The sequence below is a fragment of the Odontesthes bonariensis genome, chromosome 24, assembly GCF_027942865.1.
Source record: "Odontesthes bonariensis isolate fOdoBon6 chromosome 24, fOdoBon6.hap1, whole genome shotgun sequence".
NCBI lineage: Eukaryota > Metazoa > Chordata > Actinopteri > Atheriniformes > Atherinopsidae > Odontesthes > Odontesthes bonariensis.
Window position 1 is genome coordinate 3,523,521 of NC_134529.1, and position 24,618 is coordinate 3,548,138.

Consider the following 24,618-nt stretch of genomic DNA (forward strand, 5'->3'; position numbering starts at 1 on the left):
CATCCTGCATGTCATAGTATTTTCCTGCCACTTGGGGGCAGTCTCAGGAGTATTGGGAACAGTGAGGTGTGGGCTGCTCTTGGTTGTGTTGCTGCTGTTGTTGGTGAATGTAATGGACACGACTCTGAAAAGTCAAAATCAACAAAGCTCTTCTTTGTGTGAGACAGAAGGCTCGTCACAGAGATAAAGGAGACGTTTTAGAATAGATTTAACTGTAAATATGGGCACATATCAGAAGCAGATACTCTGGATTTCCACCTCTAAGCAGCACATTTTTGTTGCACTTATTTATGAAAAAGACTCTAAAATATATATATACACATATATATACACACACACACGTTTTTTATTTATTTCTGTGTTCTGTAACATTTTATTGTGATTAATAATTAACAAATACTTTTAGTTGTTGAATTTAATATCAACAGTCTTCTATTATTGGGTTAAAATTCCACATAAATACATCTGCCATCATTTCAAAGAGTTATTTTGTGTGGTCACCGATCTTTTAAAACTTTACTCCTGTTTATTATGTTTGGATGCTTTAATAATAAATAAAAAAGACGAATAAGTAAGCCTTGATTTGCACAATAATATAAAGTTTATAACTCATACGTGTCATAAATGTTCAGTGAAGACAGTAAAAATACTTCTTAGAACCTAAAACTCTTTTTTAAGTGGAAAACTAACATTTTAAAACCAGTTCTGTTCTGATGGAAATGTGAAAAACTGGCAAGAAATCCCACAAAAGCATAAAAATGTTACAAGCGTCTCTACATTTCTTGGCTTTTTCTACCCCTCTCTGCTCCAAACTCAATGGTTTCTGCTGAAGGTGTTAATCTTAATCATCGTTCTGTAATGATAGTTTTAAACCAGCAGATTCACTACTTTACTTTATTAATACTTTAAAGGACAAACACTGACCTCACTGTGTGGGACACTACCAGTGATCTTCATCTGAAACTCACAGGTGTGTCACATTACCAATGAGGCTCACATCAACCACGTGACGCCCCCTAGTGGCCATGAGGATGCATACAGCTGCTGCTTCCAAACCTTTGATGGAGCTGCAGGTTTCAGATGTTTCCTTCACACCAGAGCTGCCCCTCCTTACCAAGACTAAAGGAAATCCAACTCCTCATGGCTCTGGAATGTCGTGGATGTCAGAATTCAGAGTTCCCAGTTGTTAGAAAATTCTGCCAAAGCTCTGCCTGGTGCACTTTAAAGGGACAGTTCGCCTCTTTAAAGGGACAGTTCGCCTCTTCTGACATGAAGCTGTGTAACATCCCATTCCAGCAACATCATTTCTGAACATCTTCTTACCCCCTGCTGCGTCCTGTGAGCAGAGTTCCAGCCTCGTTTTGGTGTTGATGAAGGTAGTCCGGCTAGTTGGCTGGGGTTTAAAAAATAAAGCGTTTTGCTTCTCAGAACAATATGCGTTCAACAGAGTAATACATTTGCATCACAAAATGGTTCTCCAGGAAAAAGTCAGACCTCACAATCTCTTGGCCCTATTTTCTCTCCCTTCGTATCACTGCCTGCTGTGCAGACCGAGCAGCAAACACCGTAACAGGCGCGGCTGTCGGCAGGCGTCTTTCCTTTCCTTTGCTTTTGTTTCGTTTCCTTTTATTTTGTTTCTTTTTGTTTCCTTTCCTTTCGTTTTGTTTCCTTTCCTTTCGTTTCCTTTCTTTTTGTTTCTTTTTGTTTCCTTTCCTTTCATTTCGTTTCGTTAAACACCGTAACAGGCGCGGCTGTCGGCAGGCGGCTTTCCTTTCCTTTTGTTTTGTTTCCTTTCATTTTGTTTCTTTTTGTTTCCTTTCCTTTCGTTTTGTTTCCTTTCATTTTGTTTCTTTTTGTTTCCTTTCCTTTCATTTCGTTTCGTTAAACACCGTAACAGGCGCGGCTGTCGGTCTGCACGGTCTACACAGCAGGCAGTGATACGAAGGGAGAGAAAGGAAGAGGCGAACTATCCCTTTAAATGCATGTATACGGATTCATGCCTGTGCACATAGCCTACAGTCATATGAAAAATGAAGCGTAGCTTCTTTCAATGAATTAAAGAATGATCTGGTCCTCACCATCTCTTAAAAAGAGTTAAAAACAACTTCAGAAACACATGAGATATCACACTGAGTCATTATTTATTGAACAGAAACAGACAGACGTGTTTTACAGGATTTCTGGTCCTTTCTTCTTTAAAATGTTGCTTCAGTTTGTTTTGGCCTTTATTAGTGGAGTTCATCCTGAACCGGTCACCCGTCCACCAAAGGGTTAACGTGCACAGCAGGGCCGCTTCCTGCTACAGGCGAACGCTTCGGGCCCCCAGGGGGCCCCAAAGGCTGCATGTTCAGCCTCAGCTGAGCAGAATTAAAATGTCCTGAACTTATCTCTCATATTCTTAAAAAAAAAACAATGAACGTAGGATATAAACAGAACGTTTCGTTTGGTAATTTGTCTCTCAGATATCTAACATTATTTTAGCATTACTTAGGAGTAATTTACTACGTTTGCTGTGTTATTTAATAATTTAAAAGTAATATATAAATATTAGGCATTATGTTGATTATTTTAGAATTTTGTGGCAGTGGATCATTTTTCTTAGTTTTATTACTTTAACTAGTACAACGTGTAAATTAATGCAGAAACTTCTTGTACCCAATAACTTTGTAATTGGGTACAAGCTTTAAAGGGACGCTGTACATTAATATTTTTTAAAAACACTCAAAGTCTGTTTTATTTATTGTTTTCTTTGTGTTATAGTTTGTTTTTTGATCAGTTTAACTTGCCTGAGTGGTTCAACATCAGATGTTTCATTTGAACTGGAGCCTGTTTTGCTCATAAAGTGTAATAGATCTAAATGACTAGACATCTCCTCGTTGTTGTTTGACAAACTAGGGGCCCCCAAAAAGCTAGAAACGGCCCTGGCACACAGCGAAACACACAAACATCCAATGAGAACGACCAGTTAACTCAACATTCATGTATTTGGACTGTGAGAGAAGACAATAAGTCAGAAATATCATCAGCCTGCAGATCCAAAGCCATACATTTCTGTGTTCTTCATTATGAGGAGAAGGTTTGAATAATGAGATACGTGACGTGATTAAAGAACATTTAAAGATCCCAAACTTGAGTCCACTTGAACCTTCCATCTGGTGCTCAAAGCTCCGTCTCCACGTCTTTGCTCACAGGGTCAAAACCTCAAACTGGTCCTCACAAAGATGGACACAGCAGCACAGGCACGGAGACGGGGATGTGAGTTTTCCATATTTCCCATGACTCTTAATGCGTCTCTGCCTGCCAAGTGGTGCCGGATCGGCTCCTTGACCCGCAGGCGGACACACTGCTGGGTTTCTGAGGACCACTTCTGGACGCACGACCTCTGACCCCCGCCTGTAACCACGTCAACGCGGAGCCTCTTTGTTCGCCTGGAGGTAAACCGTGTGAGCACGATGAAACCCTGATTAAAGGGCGATGAGAAAAGCGACGGGTCACTTTAACGCCCGTTTAAGGGTCTTTTTCTGGAGTCCTTTTTCTTGCAGATGAGATGAAAAAGTGGGACGATTAGAAGACTTTATGATACGATAAAATCAAATGATCGATCAAAACATAAAATCTATTCACTTCATCTCAAAGTTTGGATTAATTTAGCCCCAGATTCACATCTTTCGCATCTTTTAATCCCAAAACATAAAGACGGAACTGGAGTCCAGAGGCTGTGGTCAGCAGAGGCAGCCCCGTCCTGCTCCTCAGCGCTGGAGGATTTATCCCCGTTTCAGGAGCCAGGTGGTCTGAAACAACCCCCACTTCTACCCCCACTGGAGTGGGCTTCCTTTTAAAGAGACGCTCAGGGGCCCCAGCTGCTTGGCCTAATGCTCCTCCTGAGAGTCGAGGATTAAATTGAGGGGAGACCGGCAGAGAGCCGGAGTCTGCAGAGAGGAGGAATGAAAGGAAACGATGAGGCAGGAAATGTGAAAGTGGGGAGGGAGGGAAAAAAAAAAAGAAAAAAGAGCCATACAAATGGAGGTTGTAGTTAAGTGTCTCCCCCACCTTTAGCCTCAATCAGAGACCTGAGTGGACGCCACAGGTGCTTGGCTCAGTGCAACTCTGAGGACCGGGTCTGGAAATAAAGACAGAAGAAGAACACGGCAGAGCCTCACGTTTCATTTGCATCACAGAAAAACAGCAAAGTGAAGCAATGAGGCGCCAGAGAGGGAGTGGCCTGGAGAAAAAAAACTGAATTAAACAATACTGGAGATAAGAGAATAAAAAAACAAGTCTGAATCCAGAAAAAAAAACTGAATTTAAACAATACTGGTGATAAGAGAATAAAAAAAAAGAGTCCGAATCCTCGTCCTGAGCTACAGTTTAAATCTCTTTTTAAACTACAGTTTAAAACTGTTTTCAAACTACAGTTAAAAACTCTTTCAACTACAGATAAAAACTTTTTAAACTACAGTTAAAAACTCTTTCAACTACAGATAAAAACTTTTTAAACTACAGATAAAAACTCTTTCAACTACAGTTAAAACTTTTTAAACTACAGTTAAAACTTTTTAAACTACAGATAAAAACTTTTTAAACTACAGATAAAAACTCTTTCAACTACAGTTAAAACTTTTTAAACTACAGTTAAAACTTTTTAAACTACAGATAAAAACTCTTTAAACTACAGTTAAAAATTTTTTAAACTACAGTTTAAAACTCTTTAAACTACAGTTTAAAACTCTTTAAACTACAGTTAAAAACTCTTTAAACTACAGTTAAAAACTTTTTAAACTACAGTTAAAAACTCTTTAAACTACAGTTAAAAACTTTTTAAACTACAGTTAAAAACTCTTTTTAAACTACAGATAAAAACTTTTTAAACTACAGATAAAAACTCTTTAAACTACAGATAAAAACTCTTTAAACTACAGATAAAAACTCTTTTTAAACTACAGTTAAAAACTCTTTTTAAACTACAGTTAAAAACTCTTTTTAAACTACAGTTTAAAACTTTTTAAACTACAGATAAAAACTGTTTTTATCTGGATCACAGATGTGTTTGCACAACTATAGGGCACAAAAAACGGTGAGCATCCCAGTTTGTTTGCCAGTTCACAGCTGCAACCGGCAAAATAAATACAAAATAAATAGATGGAACTTCTCCATCGTTCCAAGAGGATCACAACCTTTGCCAAGAAAAGTAAAAAACAGGCTGGAGAGCAGCCCCACGAGTCCCAAAGGCAGCAAAGTCTCCGCAGAGGCCGCCAAGCAAAGCCTCTCACGGCTCATGTTGCACACCAAGTCACAAACCGCTGTCACCAAGCTGGAGGCCATCCGAGGCTGTGAGCTGCCTGCAGCTTTAGATCCTTCCTCCAGATCCTGCATCACAAAAATCCCTGCGCAGACGATGAGCTTCACTGGATCAAATTAGGAGTTCATCACAGCAGAGCAGCATCTCTGGATGCTTCACACTGGGACTGCGGGTTAAGAGCAGGTCTTAAAGGGACAGTTCGCCTCTTCTGACATGAAGCTGTGTGACATCCCATATCAGCAACATCATTTCTGAACATCTTCTTACCCCCTGCTGCGTCCTGTGAGCAGAGTTCCAGCCTCGTTTTGGTGTTGATGAAGGTAGTCCGGCTAGTTGGCTGGGGTTTAGAAAATAAAGCGTTTTGCTTATCAGAACAATATGCGTTCAACAGAGTAATAGATTTGCATCACAAAATGGTTCGAAGGGAGAGAAAATAGGGCCAAGAGATTGTGAGCTCTGACTTTTTCCTGGAGAACCATTTTGCTCACAGGACGCAGCAGGGGGTAAGAAGATGTTCAGAAATGATGCTGCTGATATGGGATGTTACACAGCTTCATGTCAGAAGAGGCGAACTGTCCCTTTAACGGGCTAATTTTCAGCAAAAAAAAAAAAAAATGTCTGACTGTGAGCAAAGAAGCAGAAAAATATGTGAATCAGAGAATTTCAGCCGTTTGACTTCTCATTCAAGCTTCCCATAATTTAACTTTTAAAGCAGCAGCAAAGGAGGCAGCCAATCAAATCGCCCGACCGAACATCTGGCTTCAGGGCTGACAGCAGGATGCATTGTCATGTGACTCCGTGATTTCATTATTTGGTCAAATAATCAGTAAATGCAAAGATAACTGTTTTTTACACATTTCAGTGCATTCAAATGCCCGTCTCGTCCTTTTTTAAGATCAACTCATAATTTAATGGTTTTCTGAGGTTTCATAAAATTATTCTTGAACATCTTTAATGAATCTTTTCTTGATATTTGGAAGAAAATGACTTTTGAATCCCTGAAATCCAGTTTTTAGATGCATTTCTTTCTTTCTTTTTTCAAATAAAGTCACAGTTTCTTTCTAAAAACATATTTAAGTCGTAAAACTCTTAGTAGAGAAGTTACCCGACGCATTCCTGAGCTCATGTTTCCACACTGCAGTCCTGAAACTGAGCAGAGGTTTGCTGTAAGAGGGAAAGTGTTTGTCCACAGCGTTTCAGTTGGGTTGAGCTCTGGACTTTAGCTTGAATAAGAATCCTGCTGAATTCCAACCCTACATGTGATGATGATTCTCCTGCACAGACACAGAGATGATGGTGAGGACAGTTTCCAGAGAAAGAATGTTTTTCTTCAGCAGATAACAACTGCAGCTGCTTCAGAATGCGCAGTGAAATCCTGCAGAGGAAGAAACCAATCAGAGCTCCGACTGTTCGGCAGCAGAACAGAAGAGTGATGCTTGAACTCATCACATCCACAAAAGAAGCTTCACTTAACTTAATATGAAACCTTGAAATGAAATTACAAACTCCATTAAGAACACTTACAAATTACTTTAGATGTTGTTGTTGATTAACCTGACTTACAGAAGGAGATAAACACAAACCAGAATCACTGAATTTCATTTTCTGCAGAGTTAAAGACTGACGGCGTGTTACATTAACGCAGAAAATAACATTTGTTTGGAGCAATGATGCCGTCTGTGTGACGTTATTTCAGGAATTTAACTTGTAAAACACGATTTAGTTTGAACACATTGTACTGAAACATTTTATAAAACACTTATCTGCTTATTTTTCCATATTTTAGAGAAAAAATGACATCAGCTGCTTCAGATGGAAAGTTTAACGTTAAAGATTTGACTTGAAATGAAGCACAAAGTTCTCTTAAGTTGCTGCTCAGATGCATTAACTTTAAAATTTCAGGATGGTTTGATGTGAAAAACCTTTATAATAATTTACTAAAACATTAAAAGAATCATATCTGTGTTCCACACGCTGCATTTTAAAAAGAAATAGTACTTTTTTCAGGCCACTATAGTAATACTTCTGTACTTTTAACCTTTAGTATTTTAAAACTGTGGTACTTTTTTCAGCAAATCACCCACTTATATAAAGAGTCTGAAACAGAAACGAGCAGCAATAATCATTAACCCATGAACTCAGAAGGTTTTATGGGAATGATTCCATATTAAACTTGATTTACTGGATTAAAACTTTAAATTCCTAAATCATAAACTAAGAGTATTAAAAATGATGCTGTAAAACTATCAGTCTGACTTTATAGAATGTATTTATATGTTATATTATATTATAGCAAATAGATAAATAACTTTTACTGTTTGTTTCATCCCTTCAGAAATTAATAAAAGATCATTTCGGGAAATTTAGTTTAATTCAGTTCAGTAATCTGGAGAAATGAGTGTGTAACACCACATGTTGACCTGGGGAATATTAGGATTTTATGCCGCCGTAAAAAGCCTCATTCAGGCCAACATAAAGTCAGCAGAGGCCGAACAGTTGGAACCGGAGCCTGGTTTCCGTTTTAAAATACAATTTCGACTCAATAAAGTTGTAACGAGTTCATCAGAAATGTCAGCGATCATAAACAACCTTAAACGTATTTAAAGTTCTGGGAATAATGTGATAAAACTTTAAAAATGATATATTTTTAACGGATTTAATAAAACACTCGGAACGCATTTTAAACCACCTCAGTGAGAATATTACAAACTTTAAACCCGTAAATATAGTTTAATTTGATTTTAAGTCACTGAACTGAATCTCTGCCTTAAGAATAGTCCCAATGTGACGTCATAAGTCATATTTCAGTAAAAAATTTTTTTACTTTTTACACTTTCTATATATTCATTTTACAAAAATATCAGATAAACAGCTAAATAATGATGATTAATAATGCGATCTAAACTATAATTAATAGATTATTAAGGCGGAAGGAGGATATTCCGTGAGAATTAGCCTAATACTTTAAAAATTTATTAAAGCAGCCTGTTTTTTTTTTTTGTTTTACAGGGATTAGTCTATATATAATACAATTATATATTATCATAATGACCTTAAATTCACGGTTAACAACCTCAGACATGAACAAAAACTTCTGCCCAAACAAACCTGTAAAAAACCTTTTTTCAGGTCTTTTTGTTGTCAGTGAACTGCAGAAGTTAAACTAGCAGCATGTGATCTTCATTGACCTTAAACTGGTCAAAAAGGACCTAAATCAGCTCCTGTGGAACAGAAGCAACATAAGCAGATATAATATCTGTATAATTCTGCAGTGGGAACATATTTAACCATGTCCTGACTATGATTAATCACTTTAAAGTCCTGAAGTAAACCTGCCTCTGTCCGGTGTTCCCCGGGCTTCTGGCCCCCGCGGATCACCCCTCCAACAGCCGGCGTGCAGACGCAGTTCCGGGCCGGGATGGAGCTCCGGCCCCGGTGCCCGGCGGTCCCTCCTGCAGCGATTCACCGGGGAACCGCAGAAGCTGCCGGTAAACTTCAGAGGGGACGAAGGTGACGTGATGCTGCAGGTCAGCAGGTGATTGGCTGCTCGGGCTGTTTAGGGGTTGTGGGAACGTGCGCGATTTCTCTTTCATTTGTGAAGAAGAAAAAGTTTGAGTTGGGGGGGGGAAAAGCTCCAAAATGTCCCGCTTGAAAACATTCTTTCTTCACCGATTAGACTCAGAATATGACGAAAAGTGTCTGAAACTGTTTAAATGAGAAGAAAAATAACTACTTTTCAAGCAAAGCTCAAACACAGAATATAAAAAAAAAGGCCTAAATTCATGTTACATTAAAAGATGCATCATTTGTATATCTGAAAGGCCATCAAAAAATGTGTCGAAATAAATATAAAATTACACTTTAAGGAAGAAACTTGTGTTTAGATCAACATTAGATGAACTTTACCAGCAGCAACCAAGAAAAATGAGATTTATTTCAAGCTGATGGAAACAGTGACAATTAAAGCACATTTACAGAGTGAAACTGCTAAATATCCAAACTGTGTGGGGTCTGAGGGTGGGAGATGGAAAACAGAACTAAGTTAGGGGAACTAATGTGTCCAATAACTGCGTGATGTTACCGGTTATTTCAGTAAAAACGCGCATAAATAAAGTGAGTCAGGAGGCGACATGGTGAGCAAGTTTAAAGGAATTCAGAGTCGGGCCCCATCAGCAGAGGAAAGGTCCAAAGCAGTTTCTCTGCTCACCTCCATCATGCCAACTGTCTTTGTTGGCTGCCGTGTCCGCGTCGCTCCGCCCCTCCATGCGAGTCCAGCGGGATAAGGGCAACTGGTCTCCTCTTTCTGCCCATCAGCTGGACTTCTTCCCAGCCTGCAGAGGAGGCAAGAAGCCGGAGGGAGGGAGGGGGACGCAGACCGACCTCCACCACATCCAGCCAGAGGCAGCAGAGGCAGCAGGGGACCCAACCGGACCAGAGGGCACGGGGGGGGCCCGCAACATGTCCTTTAGCCCAAAGCATTCAACTCCCTTTTCAGTTACAGACATCTTGAGCCCGATGGAGGACAGCTACCGCAGGTTCGGAGGGATGGACCCCGCGGCGGGGAGCCTCGGATCCCCGCTGGGCGCCTACAGACAGCCCCAGATCTCTCAGTCCGGTATGCAGCACCATCAGCAACAAGCACAGCAGCATCAGCCGCCTCACCTGCACCATTATCACCACCACCACCATCATCACCACCTGTCCTCTTCTTCACCGGCAGCATCCTCCGCGTCCCCGGCCGCCGCGCTGGGACCCGGCGGGCCGTACCATGTGTCCCACGGGATGCCGCAGTTCTCCGGGCCCGTCGGCGGCTTCTGCAACGGCGGCATCGGGAACGTCGGAGACCTGCCGTCCTACCAGGAGACGGTGCGGAGCGGGGGGGCGGCGGCGGCGTGGTACAGCAACCCGGAGCCCCGATACCCGACGAGTAAGTGGAGCTCCCGCTCAGCACGGAGGAAAGTTTGTGGAAAGCAGAAATGTTCTGCTCAGGATTTAACGGCCTTTTCTGCACCCAATAATATAAATTATGTCTCAACTTTTTTTTAATTTAAATTATCTTTAAAAAAGGGCCATAATTCTGTTTCATGTTTAATCTCTGTGGCTAAAATCAAACTCACAAATTAACATTATTTTAACGCACTCATGTTTATTTAAAGAACACATTTAACTTTAACATCAATCAACAACTATTTGCTTTATTGGTCTTAAAATTAGGATAATTTTACGCAATAAGTTGAAATTAAATTATTTCCTGTAATTTGTTCTAAATTTCAGCACTTTTAAAGAATTTGCTTTCAGTTAATAAATGTAATGAAATATATATTTCTGGATTAAATTGTCGCGCTTTATTTCAACAGGACTATTTTTTTCCAGACAAAGTTTGATTATAGTTTCTCCAAGTTTCCAGATTCATGGGCGCCTCCGGCGGGATGAACATGCCCGGGATGGTGGGCAGCCTGGCCGGGATGGACTCCACCGCGAAGGCCATGGTGACGCTGCACGCGGCGCCGCGGAGGAAGCGCCGCGTGCTCTTCTCTCAGGCTCAGGTGTACGAGCTGGAGCGGCGCTTCAAGCAGCAGAAGTACCTGTCCGCCCCGGAAAGGGAGCATCTAGCGGGGATGATCCACCTGACCCCGAACCAGGTGAAGATCTGGTTCCAGAACCACCGCTACAAGCTGAAGCGGCAGGCCAAGGACAAGCCCGCCCAGCAGCCGCAGCAGGACGGCGGCGGCGGCAGCGGGGTGTGCGCGACCACCCGGCGGTCCTCCTCCCTCTCACCGGTCCTTGCCAAGAACGGCAAGGGCTGTCGGAGCGACTCAAACGGCTCCAACCACACCGGGAACCGGCAGAGCAGCGCGACCGAGGCCATGACTCCGACCCCGCAGCAGCAGGTGAACCAGCTTTCGTCCACGGAGGAGCTGGAGGATTTGTCTCCGAGTCCGCCGATGGGCATGCACAGTCAGATCAGCCTGACGCAAACGGACGCGGCGCTCATCGAGTACACCAACAGCATGATCGGCTCCAATTTACTGTACGGGAGGACTTGGTAGACACACCGGGAAGAGGACAGGTGGGATCGGGCCCGCGGGGCTTCAGTCCCGGGGTGGATGAGCTCCCGCGCGTAAGTCCCCGCTTCCTTTACGCACACGGACTCAAAGACACTCGGTGCTTCTGAGGATTTAGGTGCAAAAACAAACTGTTGGCTCCACAAGCGCCTCGAACCGGGACTGAAAGTTAATTAAGAATTTTTTTGTCCTTTTTCTTCTCTTTTTTTTGTAAGATGTGATTTGCTGCTGCTTTTAAACTCGTGAAAAAAAAAAACACCACAAAATGTGAGCATGATGCACTGCACGAGCTTCCATCTAAAGAATGAACTAAATTATTGCAGGTTTAACAAAGTGGAAAACAAAAGAATTAAACGAATTAAAGCTAAACGATGAAGCATCCTTTGTTACCACTGATTTTCCATTGTTTTCACTGAATAAATAAGATTTCCATTTTGGACACTTGTTTCCTCTTTGCTTCCGTTTTATCCTCTGAAATCTGAATGTAAAATTCTGTTTCTAAAATGGCACCTGGAACACCAACAAATGCAAAAAATAATACGGATAAACAGCAGTTTTGTGGCAGTCTGAACTTTAATGTTTGAGGATTTCCATCAAAAAATTCATAACCAATCAAACACCGAGCAGGAAAAATTAAGACCTTAATGTGTCGCTCTGCTTCTGAAAAGAAAAAAGAAGTTTTTTTAATCACAATCACGTTTTTAATTTGTTATTTTTTAAGGAAATGTAAGTTGGATTCAAATTCTTTCAGAAAACAACAATTCCAATCAGAAAAAAAGGTTTTAATTCACTCTTTTACGTGAACCGCTTGGAGAAATCTCTCAAAAATGAACAGTGTTCATGAGTTTAACGAGGCGCTCCTCATAAAAACCACAGAGTTACGTGTTTGTCTTTGTTTCAGAAGGAGAGCGACGACACTGCACAAGAAAACAGTGAAAGCAAAGACAGATAACGACATCGTTTCCCCTAAAAATAAGTTGCCCGTCCCATAAAATCCCAAAGTCCACTTTGAGTTTAATTCCAGTTATACCGCCTGGAAGGAGGAGGCGGAGGGTAACTTCTGCCGGCGTTATAACCCTGAAAGACAAGCAGAAGCGCGTTTTACAGAGTTTACCTCGCATCACAGCTGATGATGTGAATTAAAACAGTTCTTACTGATCATTTTAACAAAGGAAACACAGATTTTAACCACAAATCATTGAGACAAAGATCAACATGAACATAATCTCCGACTTTAGGGTTTTTATGTCTACATGTCAGACTCCGAACCAACCAAACATCTCACATCCTGAACTTCCTCAGTCACCATCAAGCTAATATCAGCTGAAAAGCTGCAGACGGCTGGAGCCGTTTAAAAGGGATTAAACCTCGTCTTCAAACTCTCTAACCTACAGAAAACCGGCACTTTTACTAAAAACCTGCCAACAAATCTCCTCTTCACAGCGATTGTGTTTAATGTCAAAATGCTAAAATTTCTGTGTCAATATCTGATAGTGTTTCAAAATAAATACAAAAAAAAAGAACAAATGTGGGGAAACATTCAGTTAATCAACACAAAAATAAGGTGCACACAAAGTGTTTCAGTCACTAGGCAGAAAAAAAAGGGTCCAGCTTTCTCATTTAGGAGGATTTTTTAATTTTAGACTTCATGTCCACGAAAATAATATTTATATAATAATTATTAATATAATATCATTTCTGAAATTACTCAAAAGAATTAGGACAAATTTGACTTGATACTTAAAAAATAAAAAAATAATCAAACTTATGCTTTAGCTCAACCCACAGTTTGACCCTCGAGGCTGCAGATTTGAGGTGTTTTAGGTGTTTACCTGAGGTTGTTGCCCCCGGTTTACCTGAGGTTGTTGCCCCCGGTTGTCCCGGCGATCGTGCCAGTCTTCTCTACGCTGTTCAAAGCGCTGCTGGTAGCTGGTAGCTTGCCCCTCCCCTGCCCGGCTCATGGATTGCTGGTACGTCGACTGCTGCGATTGCATGGCCCGATCCCAACCGTGACCCCCGCCTCTGTACTGCTGCGGCTGCTGCTGCTGCTGCCTGCAAACGCATCAAACCCGTTAGCGCCCGTTAAGCACCCGGCGAGGTCTTCATTTAAAGCGCACATTTCGCTCCGGGCTGTGTTTTCCTCTGAAGTGGGTAAAGAAACCTCGGAATGAGAGCCGGAAACGTCCCTGAACCTGTTTGTGCAGTTAATACACTTCATAATACTTCGTTATCTTGGACTTATCACAGAGTAAAATACATACTTGGGTTAAAACGGGTTCGTTCTTGACAGAAACTCCATCATAAACTGCCCCAGCGTGCTGATAAAATATCATTTTAATGACTTCCTGGTGAATTTGAGCATTTATTCTAAAACTTACACACTTTACTGACAGATTATTATTATATATTTTTTTTTTAAATCATGAAATAGAAAAATCAGATTTTCACTACTAAAAGGGATCCAGTGAGTTTAAAATGCTGTAAACTTCAGGTTTTCATGTTAAAAGCAGACAAAGAACAGAAACGAAGTAGTTATCAGAACATAGAATAAAATCATAAAGAAGGAAATCTGTTCAAATCCGTCTCAAAAAGAAAAAAAGAGGGTCTTTTTCTATTTGAGGGATTTGGGAAAAACAATATCACAAATTTTCATGTCATCTCAACCAGTAACTGATTTATTTGGCAATTCTTTCTTTGACAAACACGAGTGGAAACGGGCGCCGACAGCAAATCCACGACTAAGTAAACCTTCGGTTCATTTCATTAACTCGAGTTTGAGGAATATTCAGAGCGGCCGAATCATTCTGCTTTGAAGTGACCTTCTTAAAAACCCATCGACGACGTTTACCGAGGGATTGAGCCGTCAAAGAGATAAAACGGCCTCTCCTCAGAGCTGAGGAGCATCGATGCGCATGAAATGAAATGAACCATATTCACATATGGCTGCAGCAAACACTGCGTTTGCAGGACCCGGTGTAGCGCCGCGGTCCTCCAAAAAGGCCTCGGGACAATGTGTCGATCCAGCAGTGATATTAAAAGTCTCTTCTGAGGAACAATAAGAAGAAAAGAAACTAAGCGCGGCAGCCCCATCCCTCATTAACAAACCATATCACACTCTGGCCAGCGCCGGACTTAACCGAGCGCTGGAATCCGTAATCCCCTCCTCTCCAAGTTCCCTCTGCATTTCATTTGGCCTGGTCCTGTGTAGTTAAAGAAACTGTTTTCAGTCTCCACTAATAACTACTGACCCGAGGTGACACAGAGCCACAATGGGCCTGAAAAGTTGAACCAGGGAACCTGATTAGGACTTTGGAGAGGTCTAGAGGCAGAATCAAAAGCTGGTCTGTGCGGAGTCGCCGGCTGCGGCGCGGGGAGCGACTCAGCCGCCAACAGCATTAGTAATGCCTCATTAAGCTGCACAAACCTCCTCCAGAGAAATTTGTTTTACAGCGATGGGGAAAAAATCTTAATTCAATAGCAGCTTCAGAGCCACCTGATGGAGGAAGCCCGAGTGAGCCAGGAATCCGCGGGGAGATTAACATGGAGACGAGCGACGAAAAGCACAGAACACACGGGCCGGAAAAAGTTCGCTGCGAACAAGTTTGAGGGGAAAAGATGCGGAGCTCTCAGCACATTTTATCCTTCTGGGAAGAAAACCACATTCATCAAGACAGAAACAGTTACAGCATGCACTTTACCCAAAAAACCAGTGGAAACTAACCTTGGAAACTGTGGTAAAACCAGTGGAAACTGGTAAAACCAGTGGAAACTAACCTTGGAAATTGTGGTAAAACCAGTGGAAACTAACCTTGGAAACTGTGGTAAAACCAGTGGAAACTAACCTTGGAAACTGTGGTAAAACCAGTGGAAACTAACCTTGGAAACTGTGGTAAAACCAGTGGAAACTGTGGTAAAACCAGTGGAAACTAACCTTGGAAACTGTGGTAAAACCAGTGGAAACTGTGGTAAAACCAGTGGAAACTGTGGTAAAACCAGTGGAAACTAAGCTTGGAAACTGTGGTAAAACCAGTGGAAACTGTGGTAAAACCAGTGGAAACTAAGCTTGGAAACTGTGGTAAAACCAGTGGAAACTGTGGTAAAACCAGTGGAAACTAACCTTGGAAACTGTGGTAAAACCAGTGGAAACTAACCTTGGAAACTGTGGTAAAACCAGTGGAAACTGTGGTAAAACCAGTGGAAACTGTGGTAAAACCAGTGGAAACTAAGCTTGGAAACTGTGGTAAAACCAGTGGAAACTGTGGTAAAACCAGTGGAAACTAACCTTGGAAACTGTGGTAAAACCAGTGGAAACTGTGGTAAAACCAGTGGAAACTAAGCTTGGAAACTGTGGTAAAACCAGTGGAAACTGTGGTAAAACCAGTGGAAACTGTGGTAAAACCAGTGGAAACTAAGCTTGGAAACTGTGGTAAAACCAGTGGAAACTGTGGTAAAACCAGTGGAAACTAAGCTTGGAAACTGTGGTAAAACCAGTGGAAACTGTGGTAAAACCAGTGGAAACTAACCTTGGAAACTGTGGTAAAACCAGTGGAAACTGTGGTAAAACCAGTGGAAACTAAGCTTGGAAACTGTGGTAAAACCAGTGGAAACTCACCTTGGAAACTGTGGCTGGTGGAAGGAGGGAGGCGTTGCAATCAAAGCGGCCTGACTGGAATCTGGAGAACAAAAACACAAGTCCATGAGTGGTTCTGCTGCGTGAAGTTTAAAGTGTTAAAGAGGCAGAGTGGCTGCATGTAAAGGCTGGAATGAGGAGCTGATATGCAGCTTAAAAACACACCGCTCCAATAAAACCGTAAAAATGCATCGTATTCACATCACATTAGTCAACTTTTATGAGTTTAACCGAAGAGAAAATCCCCCCCGTTTGATGATTTCACTCATTTCGCATTCAAAATGGACGCTAATTAACCCGAATCATGTCAGCTTTAACCTCAAAGATTAAAGAAAAAGAAAGAAGAACAACTGCTTCGTTCCTGTCATGGATACACAAGTAATCAGTGGTCATGATAAAGATTTATTTATTTTTTTCTCAAACACCACATCACTCGGGGCTGCGGAGGTGGAGGATGGGAGGAGATGCAGATCAGGAGAAAGCGGGAGCGCCACATTTGCATTTTTTGTTCAGAAAATGAAATAAGCATTCAGTAGGCAGCATTGTGGACGCTCAAGTACCCTGGCTCCGTCGCTGCAAGCCCTTCACAAAGACACACTTAAAGGAGAAAAAAAAGAGAGGGAGAGAGCAGCTTCTTCCAGATTCGCTGTTGCCAAGGCGATGACCAGCTGCGAGCCATGGACTTGTTTGTTTATAGGGGCAGGCCGGCTAAGAGGTTCAGCCCGAGGTGGCTGAAGGTAGCCCTGAAAAGGCCCGGAGCCTCACTTTTACAAACCTGGAGCAGGTCAAAGAAGCCAAAGTTGGTGTTTCTGGAGTAAAGCTGGTGGAAATCACCGGCCAAAGAAGCCAGAGCTGATGTTTCAGGATTAAAGCTGGTGGAAATGACCGGCCAAAGAAGCCAGAGCTGATGTTTCAGGAGTAAAGCTGGTGGAAATGACCGGCCAAAGAAGCCAGAGCTGATGTTTCATGAGTAAAGCTGGTGGAAATGACCGGCCAAAGAAGCCAGAGCTGATGTTTCTGGAGTAAAGCTGGTGGAAATGACCGGCCAAAGAAGCCAGAGCTGATGTTTCTGGAGTAAAGCTGGTGGAAATGACCGGCCAAAGAAGCCAGAGCTGATGTTTCAGGAGTAAAGCTGGTGGAAATGACCGGGCAAAGAAGCCAGAGCTGATGTTTCAGGAGTAAAGCTGGTGGAAATGACCGGCCAAAGAAGCCAGAGCTGATGTTTCTGGAGTAAAGCTGGTGGAAATGACCGGCCAAAGAAGCCAGAGCTGATGTTTCTGGAGTAAAGCTGGTGGAAATGACCGGCCAAAGAAGCCAGAGCTGATGTTTCTGGAGTAAAGCTGGTGGAAATGACCGGCCAAAGAAGCCAGAGCTGATGTTTCTGGAGTAAAGCTGGTGGAGATGACCGGCCAAAGAAGCCAGAGCTGATGTTTCTGGAGTAAAGCTGGTGGAAATGACCGGCCAAAGAAGCCAGAGCTGATGTTTCTGGAGTAAAGCTGGTGGAAATGACCGGCCAAAGAAGCCAGAGCTGATGTTTCTGGAGTAAAGCTGGTGGAAATGACCGGCCAAAGAAGCCAAAGCTGGTGTTTCTGGAGTAAAGCTGGTGGAAATGACCGGCCAAAGAAGCCAGAGCTGATGTTTCAGGAGTAAAGCTGGTGGAAATGACCGGCCAAAGAAGCCAGAGCTGATGTTTCAGGAGTAAAGCTGGTGGAAATGACCGGCCAAAGAAGCCAGAGCTGATGTTTCTGGAGTAAAGCTGGTGGAAATGACCGGCCAAAGAAGCCAGAGCTGATGTTTCAGGAGTAAAGCTGGTGGAAATGACCGGCCAAAGAAGCCAAAGCTGGTGTTTCTGGAGTAAAGCTGGTGGAAATGACCGGCCAAAGAAGCCAGAGCTGATGTTTCTGGAGTAAAGCTGGTGGAAATGACCGGCCAAAGAAGCCAGAGCTGATGTTTCTGGAGTAAAGCTGGTGGAAATGACCGGCCAAAGAAGCCAGAGCTGATGTTTCAGGAGTAAAGCTGGTGGAAATGACCGGCCAAAGAAGCCAGAGCTGATGTTTCTAAAGTAAAGCTGGTGGAAATGACCGGCCAAAGAAGCCAGAGCTGATGTTTCAGGAGTAAAGCTGGTGGAAATGACCGGCCAAAGAAGCCAGAGCTGATGTTTCAGGAGTAAAGCTGGTGGAAATGACCGACCAAAGAAGCCAAAGCTGATGTTTCTAAAGTAAAGCTGGTGGAAATGACCGGCCAAAGAAGCCAGAGCTGATGTTTCAGGAGCAAAGCTGGTGGAAATGACCGGGCAAAGAAGCCAGAGCTGATGTTTCTAAAGTAAAGCTGGTGGAAATGACCGGCCAAAGAAGCCAGAGCTGATGTTTCTGGAGTAAAGCTGGTGGAAACGACCGGCCAAAAAAGCCAGAGCTGATGTTTCAGGAGTAAAGCTGGTGGAAATGACCGGCCAAAGAAGCCAGAGCTGATGTTTCAGGAGTAAAGCTGGTGTAAATGACCGGCCAAAGAAGCCAAAGCTGATGTTTCAGGAGTAAAGCTGGTGGAAATGACTGGCCAAAGAAGCCAGAGCTGATGTTTCTGTAGTAAAGCTGGTGGAAATGATCGGCCAAAGAAGCCAGAGCTGATGTTTCTGTAGTAAAGCTGGTGGAAATGATCGGCCAAAGAAGCCAGAGCTGATGTTTCTGTAGTAAAGCTGGTGGAAATGACCGGCCAAAGAAGCCAGAGCTGATGTTTCAGGAGTAAAGCTGGTGGAAATGACCGGCCAAAGAAGCCAGAGCTGATGTTTCTGGAGTAAAGCTGGTGGAAATGACCGGCCAAAGAAGCCAGAGCTGATGTTTCTGGAGTAAAGCTGGTGGAAATGAGCGGCCAAAGAAGCCAGAGCTGATGTTTCTGGAGTAAAGCTGGTGGAAATGACCGGCCAAAGAAGCCAGAGCTGATGTTTCAGGAGTAAAGCTGGTGGAAATGACCGGCTAAAGAAGCCAGAGCTGATGTTTCAGGAGTAAAGCTGGTGGAAATGACCGGCCAAAGAAGCCAGAGCTGATGTTTCAGGAGTAAAGCTGGTGGAAATGACCGGCCAAAGAAGCCAGAGCTGATGTTTCTGGAGTAAAGCTGGTGGAAATGACCGGCCAAAGAAGCCAGAGCTGATGTTTCAGGAGTAAAGCTGGTGGAAATGACTGGCCAAAGAAGCCAGAGCTGATGTTTCTGGAGTAAAGCTGGTGGAAATGACCGGCCAAAGAAGCCAGAGCTGATGTTTCAGGAGCAAAGCTGGTGGAAATGACCGGCCAAAGAAGCCAGAGCTGATGTTTCAGGAGTAAAGCTGGTGGAAATGACCGGCCAAAGAAGCCAGAGCTGATGTTTCAGGAGTAAAGCTGGTGGAAATGACCGGCCAAAGAAGCCAGAGCTGATGTTTCAGGAGTAAAGCTGGTGGAAATGACCGGCCAAAGAAGCCAGAGCTGATGTTTCAGGAGTAAAGCTGGTGGAAATGACCGGCCAAAGAAGCCAGAGCTGATGTTTCTGGAGTAAAGCTGGTGGAAATGACCGGCCAAAGAAGCCAAAGCTGGTGTTTCTGGAGTAAAGCTGGTGGAAATGACCGGCCAAAGAAGCCAGAGCTGATGTTTCAGGAGTAAAGCTGGTGGAAATGACCGGCCAAAGAAGCCAGAGCTGATGTTTCAGGAGTAAAGCTGGTGGAAATGACTGGCCAAAGAAGCCAGAGCTGATGTTTCAGGAGTAAAGCTGGTGGAAATGACTGGCCAAAGAAGCCAGAGCTGATGTTTCTGGAGTAAAGCTGGTGGAAATGACCGGCCAAAGAAGCCAGAGCTGATGTTTCAGGAGTAAAGCTGGTGGAAATGACCGGCCAAAGAAGCCAGAGCTGATGTTTCAGGAGTAAAGCTGGTGGAAATGACTGGCCAAAGAAGCCAGAGCTGATGTTTCAGGAGTAAAGCTGGTGGAAATGACCGGCCAAAGAAGCCAGAGCTGATGTTTCTGGAGTAAAGCTGGTGGAAATGACCGGCCAAAGAAGCCAGAGCTGATGTTTCTGGAGTAAAGCTGGTGGAAATGACCGGCCAAAGAAGCCAGAGCTGATGTTTCTGGAGTAAAGCTGGTGAAAATGAGCGGCCAAAGAAGCCAGAGCTGATGTTTCTAAAGTAAAGCTGGTGGAAATGACCGGCCAAAGAAGCCAGAGCTGATGTTTCTGGAGTAAAGCTGGTGGAAATGACCGGCCAAAGAAGCCAGAGCTGATGTTTCTGGAGTAAAGCTGGTGAAAATGAGCGGCCAAAGAAGCCAGAGCTGATGTTTCTAAAGTAAAGCTGGTGGAAATGACCGGCCAAAGAAGCCAGAGCTGATGTTTCAGGAGTAAAGCTGGTGGAAATGAGCGGCCAAAGAAGCCAGAGCTGATGTTTCTGGAGTAAAGCTGGTGGAAATGACCGGCCAAAGAAGCCAGAGCTGATGTTTCAGGAGTAAAGCTGGTGGAAATGACCGGCCAAAGAAGCCAGAGCTGATGTTTCTGGAGTAAAGCTGGTGAAAGTAAACACTCAGGGTGGGTTACCCCGTCTGTTAATGAAAAGGCCAGCAGTTATTCTCCAGAACTGTGCAGCTGTTTCCACGTTTAAAGAGTTGATTAAAACAGACTTTACAGCAATAAATGAAACCTTAAGCCATCTTTTACTTCAGGTTTCATCTGAAATTAAATTTGTCATCATCCACTCTACTGTAGGAAACATCTGTTCAGAGCAACAACAAATAAAAACACTGATACTGCAGTGGTTCAGGAGCCCTGCTCATACAGGACTCACTGTCCGAAACCCTTTGTTTGTAAAGAGACTTAAACTCAGAAAGACCGTCATAAAGGTACAAATGAAGAAGAAGTGTTTGTATAATCATCCACTCGTCTTCATACGTGGCTCAATAAGTTAAATGTTTGACTTGTATGAAAGGTTCCAACTTGAGAACAACAATGGTCGTGCTGCAGTGCATGTGGGGGGAAACGCAGCATCTTAGGGATAAACAGACCTCTTTTAAATTAAATGAATGTTTGAGTAATAGTCTAATGAAAACACAGTTAAAGATATGACGCTGCATTTCCTTGGGGCCACAGGAGCAGCATCAGGTTCTATGTCAACCTGGAAGGAGTCAAGCACCCAAAAGACGCTGACAAACAGTTTGGACAAACAAAACCTCAGAAATTCTGCTTTATCTTGCTTCAAAAAGAACACGTGTGGCATAAACACACCTTCTGTGACCCTGGGCTGCCCCATCATGTGGGAAATAAAGAAGGGAACATGGATGGAAGCTAAAATGGAGAAAGAAAAGGGTCTTTTGTTTGGCAAGTTCATCTTCAAAACTTAGTCAGATGCTTCTCCAGACAGGACCAAAGTTATCTGCTGTTAGGGCCAATTTCACTGGAGTGTGACAAGTCTTATGGCGCTTTTCCACTAGCTCGCTTCGGCGCGCTATTGCGTGTTTCCACTAGCACGCCGTACCTGCAACCAGGAGTCTTCTCTGGCTCTCTTCTCTTGCCTTCTGTGTGACAAAAAGCCACAGGGTGAGCAGCAACACGCGCAGCCGTGTTACGACGACCCCGCCCATGTCGAGGAGGCACGAAGTGTAATGGAAACACAACCAAACCGAGCCGTGTAGAGCCGTGTAAAAGCGCCATTAAACATCAACTGCTAGCAAAACGCACGGCTGGTGCAGAGATCCCCGCTCCCTCTCACACAAGGCAGACAATACTGAGTTGTTAGCATCAGATGCCTGCACAACTCAACCTGCAATCATGCAATTAAATATTCCAATCAAGTAATAATAAACTATAAACTATAGTGTTTGTCCAACTGGAACAAAACTTCTCCAAACTGGACTAAAACAACCAGATATTGGCCGTTTCTTTATACCCAAGTACGCAAGTCCGTACTCGTGTGCTTACAAGTACGGACTTGTCAGAAGTACGGACTTCTGAGCACACAAGTACACAAGCACGCTCATTGTGCATTTGGAACGGAAGAGTCATCATCGCTCGTGCCGCACTGCATTCTGGGACAGCAAGCCGTCTGAAGTCTACACAAGTCACCACAGAAGCAAACTCGATAAAATGGGCGGAGCAAGAACACATCCGGGAATGTGGCGCGTACTTCTCTGGATGCGTACTTTGAATTGTAACAGTACTTGGTCCTTCGGTGATGACGTTTCAGAAGTACACGAGTACGCAAGTATAGACAAGTACGCATACGGTGCAGCCCACAGGTGCGGCGGCCCACAGGTGCAGCGACCCACAGGTGCAGCGGCCCACAGGTGCAGCCCACAGGTGCAGCGGCCCACAGGTGCAGCCCACAGATGCGGCGGCCCACAGGTGCGGCGGCCCACAGGTGCAGCGGCCCACAGGTGCAGCCCACAGATGCGGCGGCCCACAGGTGCGGCGGCCCACAGGTGCGGCGGCCCACAGGTGCGGCGGCCCACAGGTGCGGCAACCCACAGGTGCGGCAACCCACAGGTGCAGCCCACAGATGCAGCCCACATGCAACTTTTTGTTTGGCACAGCGCCATCGAGCTCCCGCTGCACAGCCTCCTCAGCACCCCAGGCTCTTCAAGGGAACCGGTCCTGTGTGCTCGGTACCCCGAGCAGAAGGTTTACAAAAAATGGTAACGGGTTCCATGGGACCGGTAGTGGAAACCCTGAAATAAGCGAACCGTTCTGAACCGACCCGTACCGGACTGCATAGTGGAAACAAGGCTTTAGTTGTCGTCCCCTCTTTCCTCTCAAACCCCACCCGGCTGAGGCAGATGGAAGTCGTGCTCATGACAGAAACTTCGACAAAGAGAAGATTCAGTGAGATCCGTTTGCTTTCTGAGTTCAGCAGCTCCTTATGAATTATCACCGTATGAGTCAAAGTAATTTGATTTAATTGGATTATAATGAAATGGATTGAATGGCATTATAATTCTATTGAACTGGAACGTTTCTTGAGATGACTTTTCGTGCGAATTGGCTCTATATGAATAAATCTGTGCCTCATACCAACCCATCAGCTTCCATGGCTGCCTGAGGCTCCTTGGATGAGCACATGAAATCATGACATCCTGACAAACTGAGCCACAGCGACAGAAATTGAGTAAGTGGACTGATAATGCCTGGTCACGTAATGCCCCTCTGAGCGAGCCCCTGATGGGAGACCGGCAGCAAACCTGAGAGAAAAACCATTTCAGGGGTTTCCATAGGCAACTGAGGCTGACACGGTAAACAGCAAAGCTCTGCGTTCCGTTAATCTATATTCATGTAATGAGAATGCAAATGACAATTAGACCGTAATCTCCATAAGAAATTAGGTTAGAACTAAATCATTTGGTTAGAACAATCAACCGCTCATTTGATCACTTTGTCACATCACAGACAGATGTGAGAAACTAAGTCGTTTCCATGGTAACAAACAGACTTTACGATACAGATGAAATATTTGGAAGTTTTTCTGTGCCATCAGTTTGAATACGAATTTCTAATATTGAATTTTTACGTCATCAAAATCAGACTTTGAATTTGAAAAACCAAGTGTAAAAAAAAAAAAAAATAAATAAATTGCTAAAAACAAAAATCAGTGTAAAAAAATATATCTAAAAAAAAAAAAAAATAATAATAATAATAATTCTGTGAAAAAAATTTAAACTTAAAAAAATTCAATGGAAAAAGAACCAGACTCAACATCCGGGTAAACAGGGAGAAGCAATCGATTGCGGTCTCAATTCATCCAATGGCAGCCAATCAAGTTTCGCTCCATTGGACAGATCAGCTCAATATCTATTTAATAATATCTATAACTTATTTGCCTCAAATGGCAAATAAAGTAAACTCACTCACCGAAGCACCATCACCCGCGTTGGTGGACATGGCTGATCTGTCCAATCTGTAACTTGAAATCGATTTTTTTTTTTTTCTTTACACTGTTGGTTTTTCAAACTCAAAATCTGATTTTGATGCTGTAAAAATTCAATATTAGAAATTTGTATTCAAACTCTGATGGCACAGAAAAACTTCCATAGAAATATAACTAAAACGTAGGTTTGAAGATCTTTTGGTCTGTGATGAAACCTTGTTGATGTTGGGCCATCTGACAACTGTTACTCTTTGGGGGGGGGGGGGGGGGGTGTGTTACACCAGTTCACTGCTGCAAACAGCAGTAAAACACACAATTACCAACAAGCAGGCAGACTGCTGTTGGCACATTCTCATTTTGTTTTTGTCATTCAGTTTCATGTTTGATTATCTCCTCAACCTACAAACTTTAAGTGGACCACCCAGTTGGGTTCCAATTATAACTCCACAACACTCTGCTCTTCTTTTTCTCATCACCACAGAGGACTCAAAAGAGGGAATTACGAGTGGACACCTGTCAATCTCCTTAATTAACAATGATCTGAAAGTGTATGGACCCCCAGTCTGCAACACACAAAGGCCAACAAAGGATTACGCCAAATCCTTAAAACACGCTACGTCCACTGTATTAACGCGGGGATTACAACGCCGCTACACAACTAAACGTCTCTCTCCAACTCTTTTCAATTAGTTCAGCGACTATTTGACTCAGATCTCGTCCAGCAGGCTCAGCTCTGGCAACAGAAGCAGGACGGTAACTTTTCTA

The 24,618-nt window shown here is 43.3% G+C and overlaps 2 protein-coding genes and 1 long non-coding RNA gene across 9 annotated transcripts in view; 1 reads left to right on the top strand and 2 right to left on the bottom strand.

Annotated features, from left to right (window-relative positions):
* Window positions 1–2,124: 2,124 nt before the first annotated feature.
* LOC142375416 (uncharacterized) lies at window positions 2,125–10,330 on the bottom strand. Of its 2 annotated transcripts, none has more exons than XR_012768951.1 (5): window positions 8,636–10,330; window positions 8,408–8,520; window positions 6,405–6,674; window positions 4,051–4,120; window positions 2,125–3,929 (listed from the first exon to the last, which is right to left on the bottom strand). It is a non-coding gene; the product is annotated as an uncharacterized LOC142375416 (long non-coding RNA). The 2 variants fall into 2 exon arrangements; XR_012768952.1 differs by having other exon boundaries at window positions 6,405–6,573; window positions 8,636–10,329.
* On the top strand, window positions 9,489–11,793 carry nkx2.4b (NK2 homeobox 4b). Of its 2 annotated transcripts, XM_075459425.1 has the most exons (3): window positions 9,491–9,914; window positions 10,020–10,226; window positions 10,700–11,793. In XM_075459425.1, exons 1-3 carry the CDS (start codon window positions 9,563–9,565, stop codon window positions 11,347–11,349), a joined length of 1,209 nt encoding a protein of 402 aa, XP_075315540.1. In that variant the 5' UTR covers window positions 9,491–9,562; the 3' UTR covers window positions 11,350–11,793. The 2 variants fall into 2 exon arrangements, with proteins under 2 accessions (XP_075315539.1, XP_075315540.1); XM_075459424.1 differs by having other exon boundaries at window positions 9,489–10,226.
* A 125-nt stretch (window positions 11,794–11,918) lies between these two features.
* Window positions 11,919–24,618, bottom strand: part of xrn2 (5'-3' exoribonuclease 2) — a 46,792-nt gene continuing 34,092 nt past the window's right edge. For 2 of the 5 annotated variants that reach the window (XM_075458604.1, XM_075458602.1), the window contains 3 exons: window positions 15,977–16,037; window positions 13,221–13,416; window positions 11,919–12,441 (listed from right to left, as the gene is read on the bottom strand). In XM_075458604.1, the coding sequence (XP_075314719.1) occupies window positions 12,379–12,441; window positions 13,221–13,416; window positions 15,977–16,037 (320 nt within the window). In that variant the 3' untranslated portion in view covers window positions 11,919–12,378. Of the gene's footprint in view, window positions 12,442–13,196; window positions 13,417–15,975; window positions 16,038–24,618 lie in introns of all 5 variants that reach the window. The other 3 variants (XM_075458603.1, XM_075458600.1, XM_075458601.1) reach the window with 2 other exon arrangements.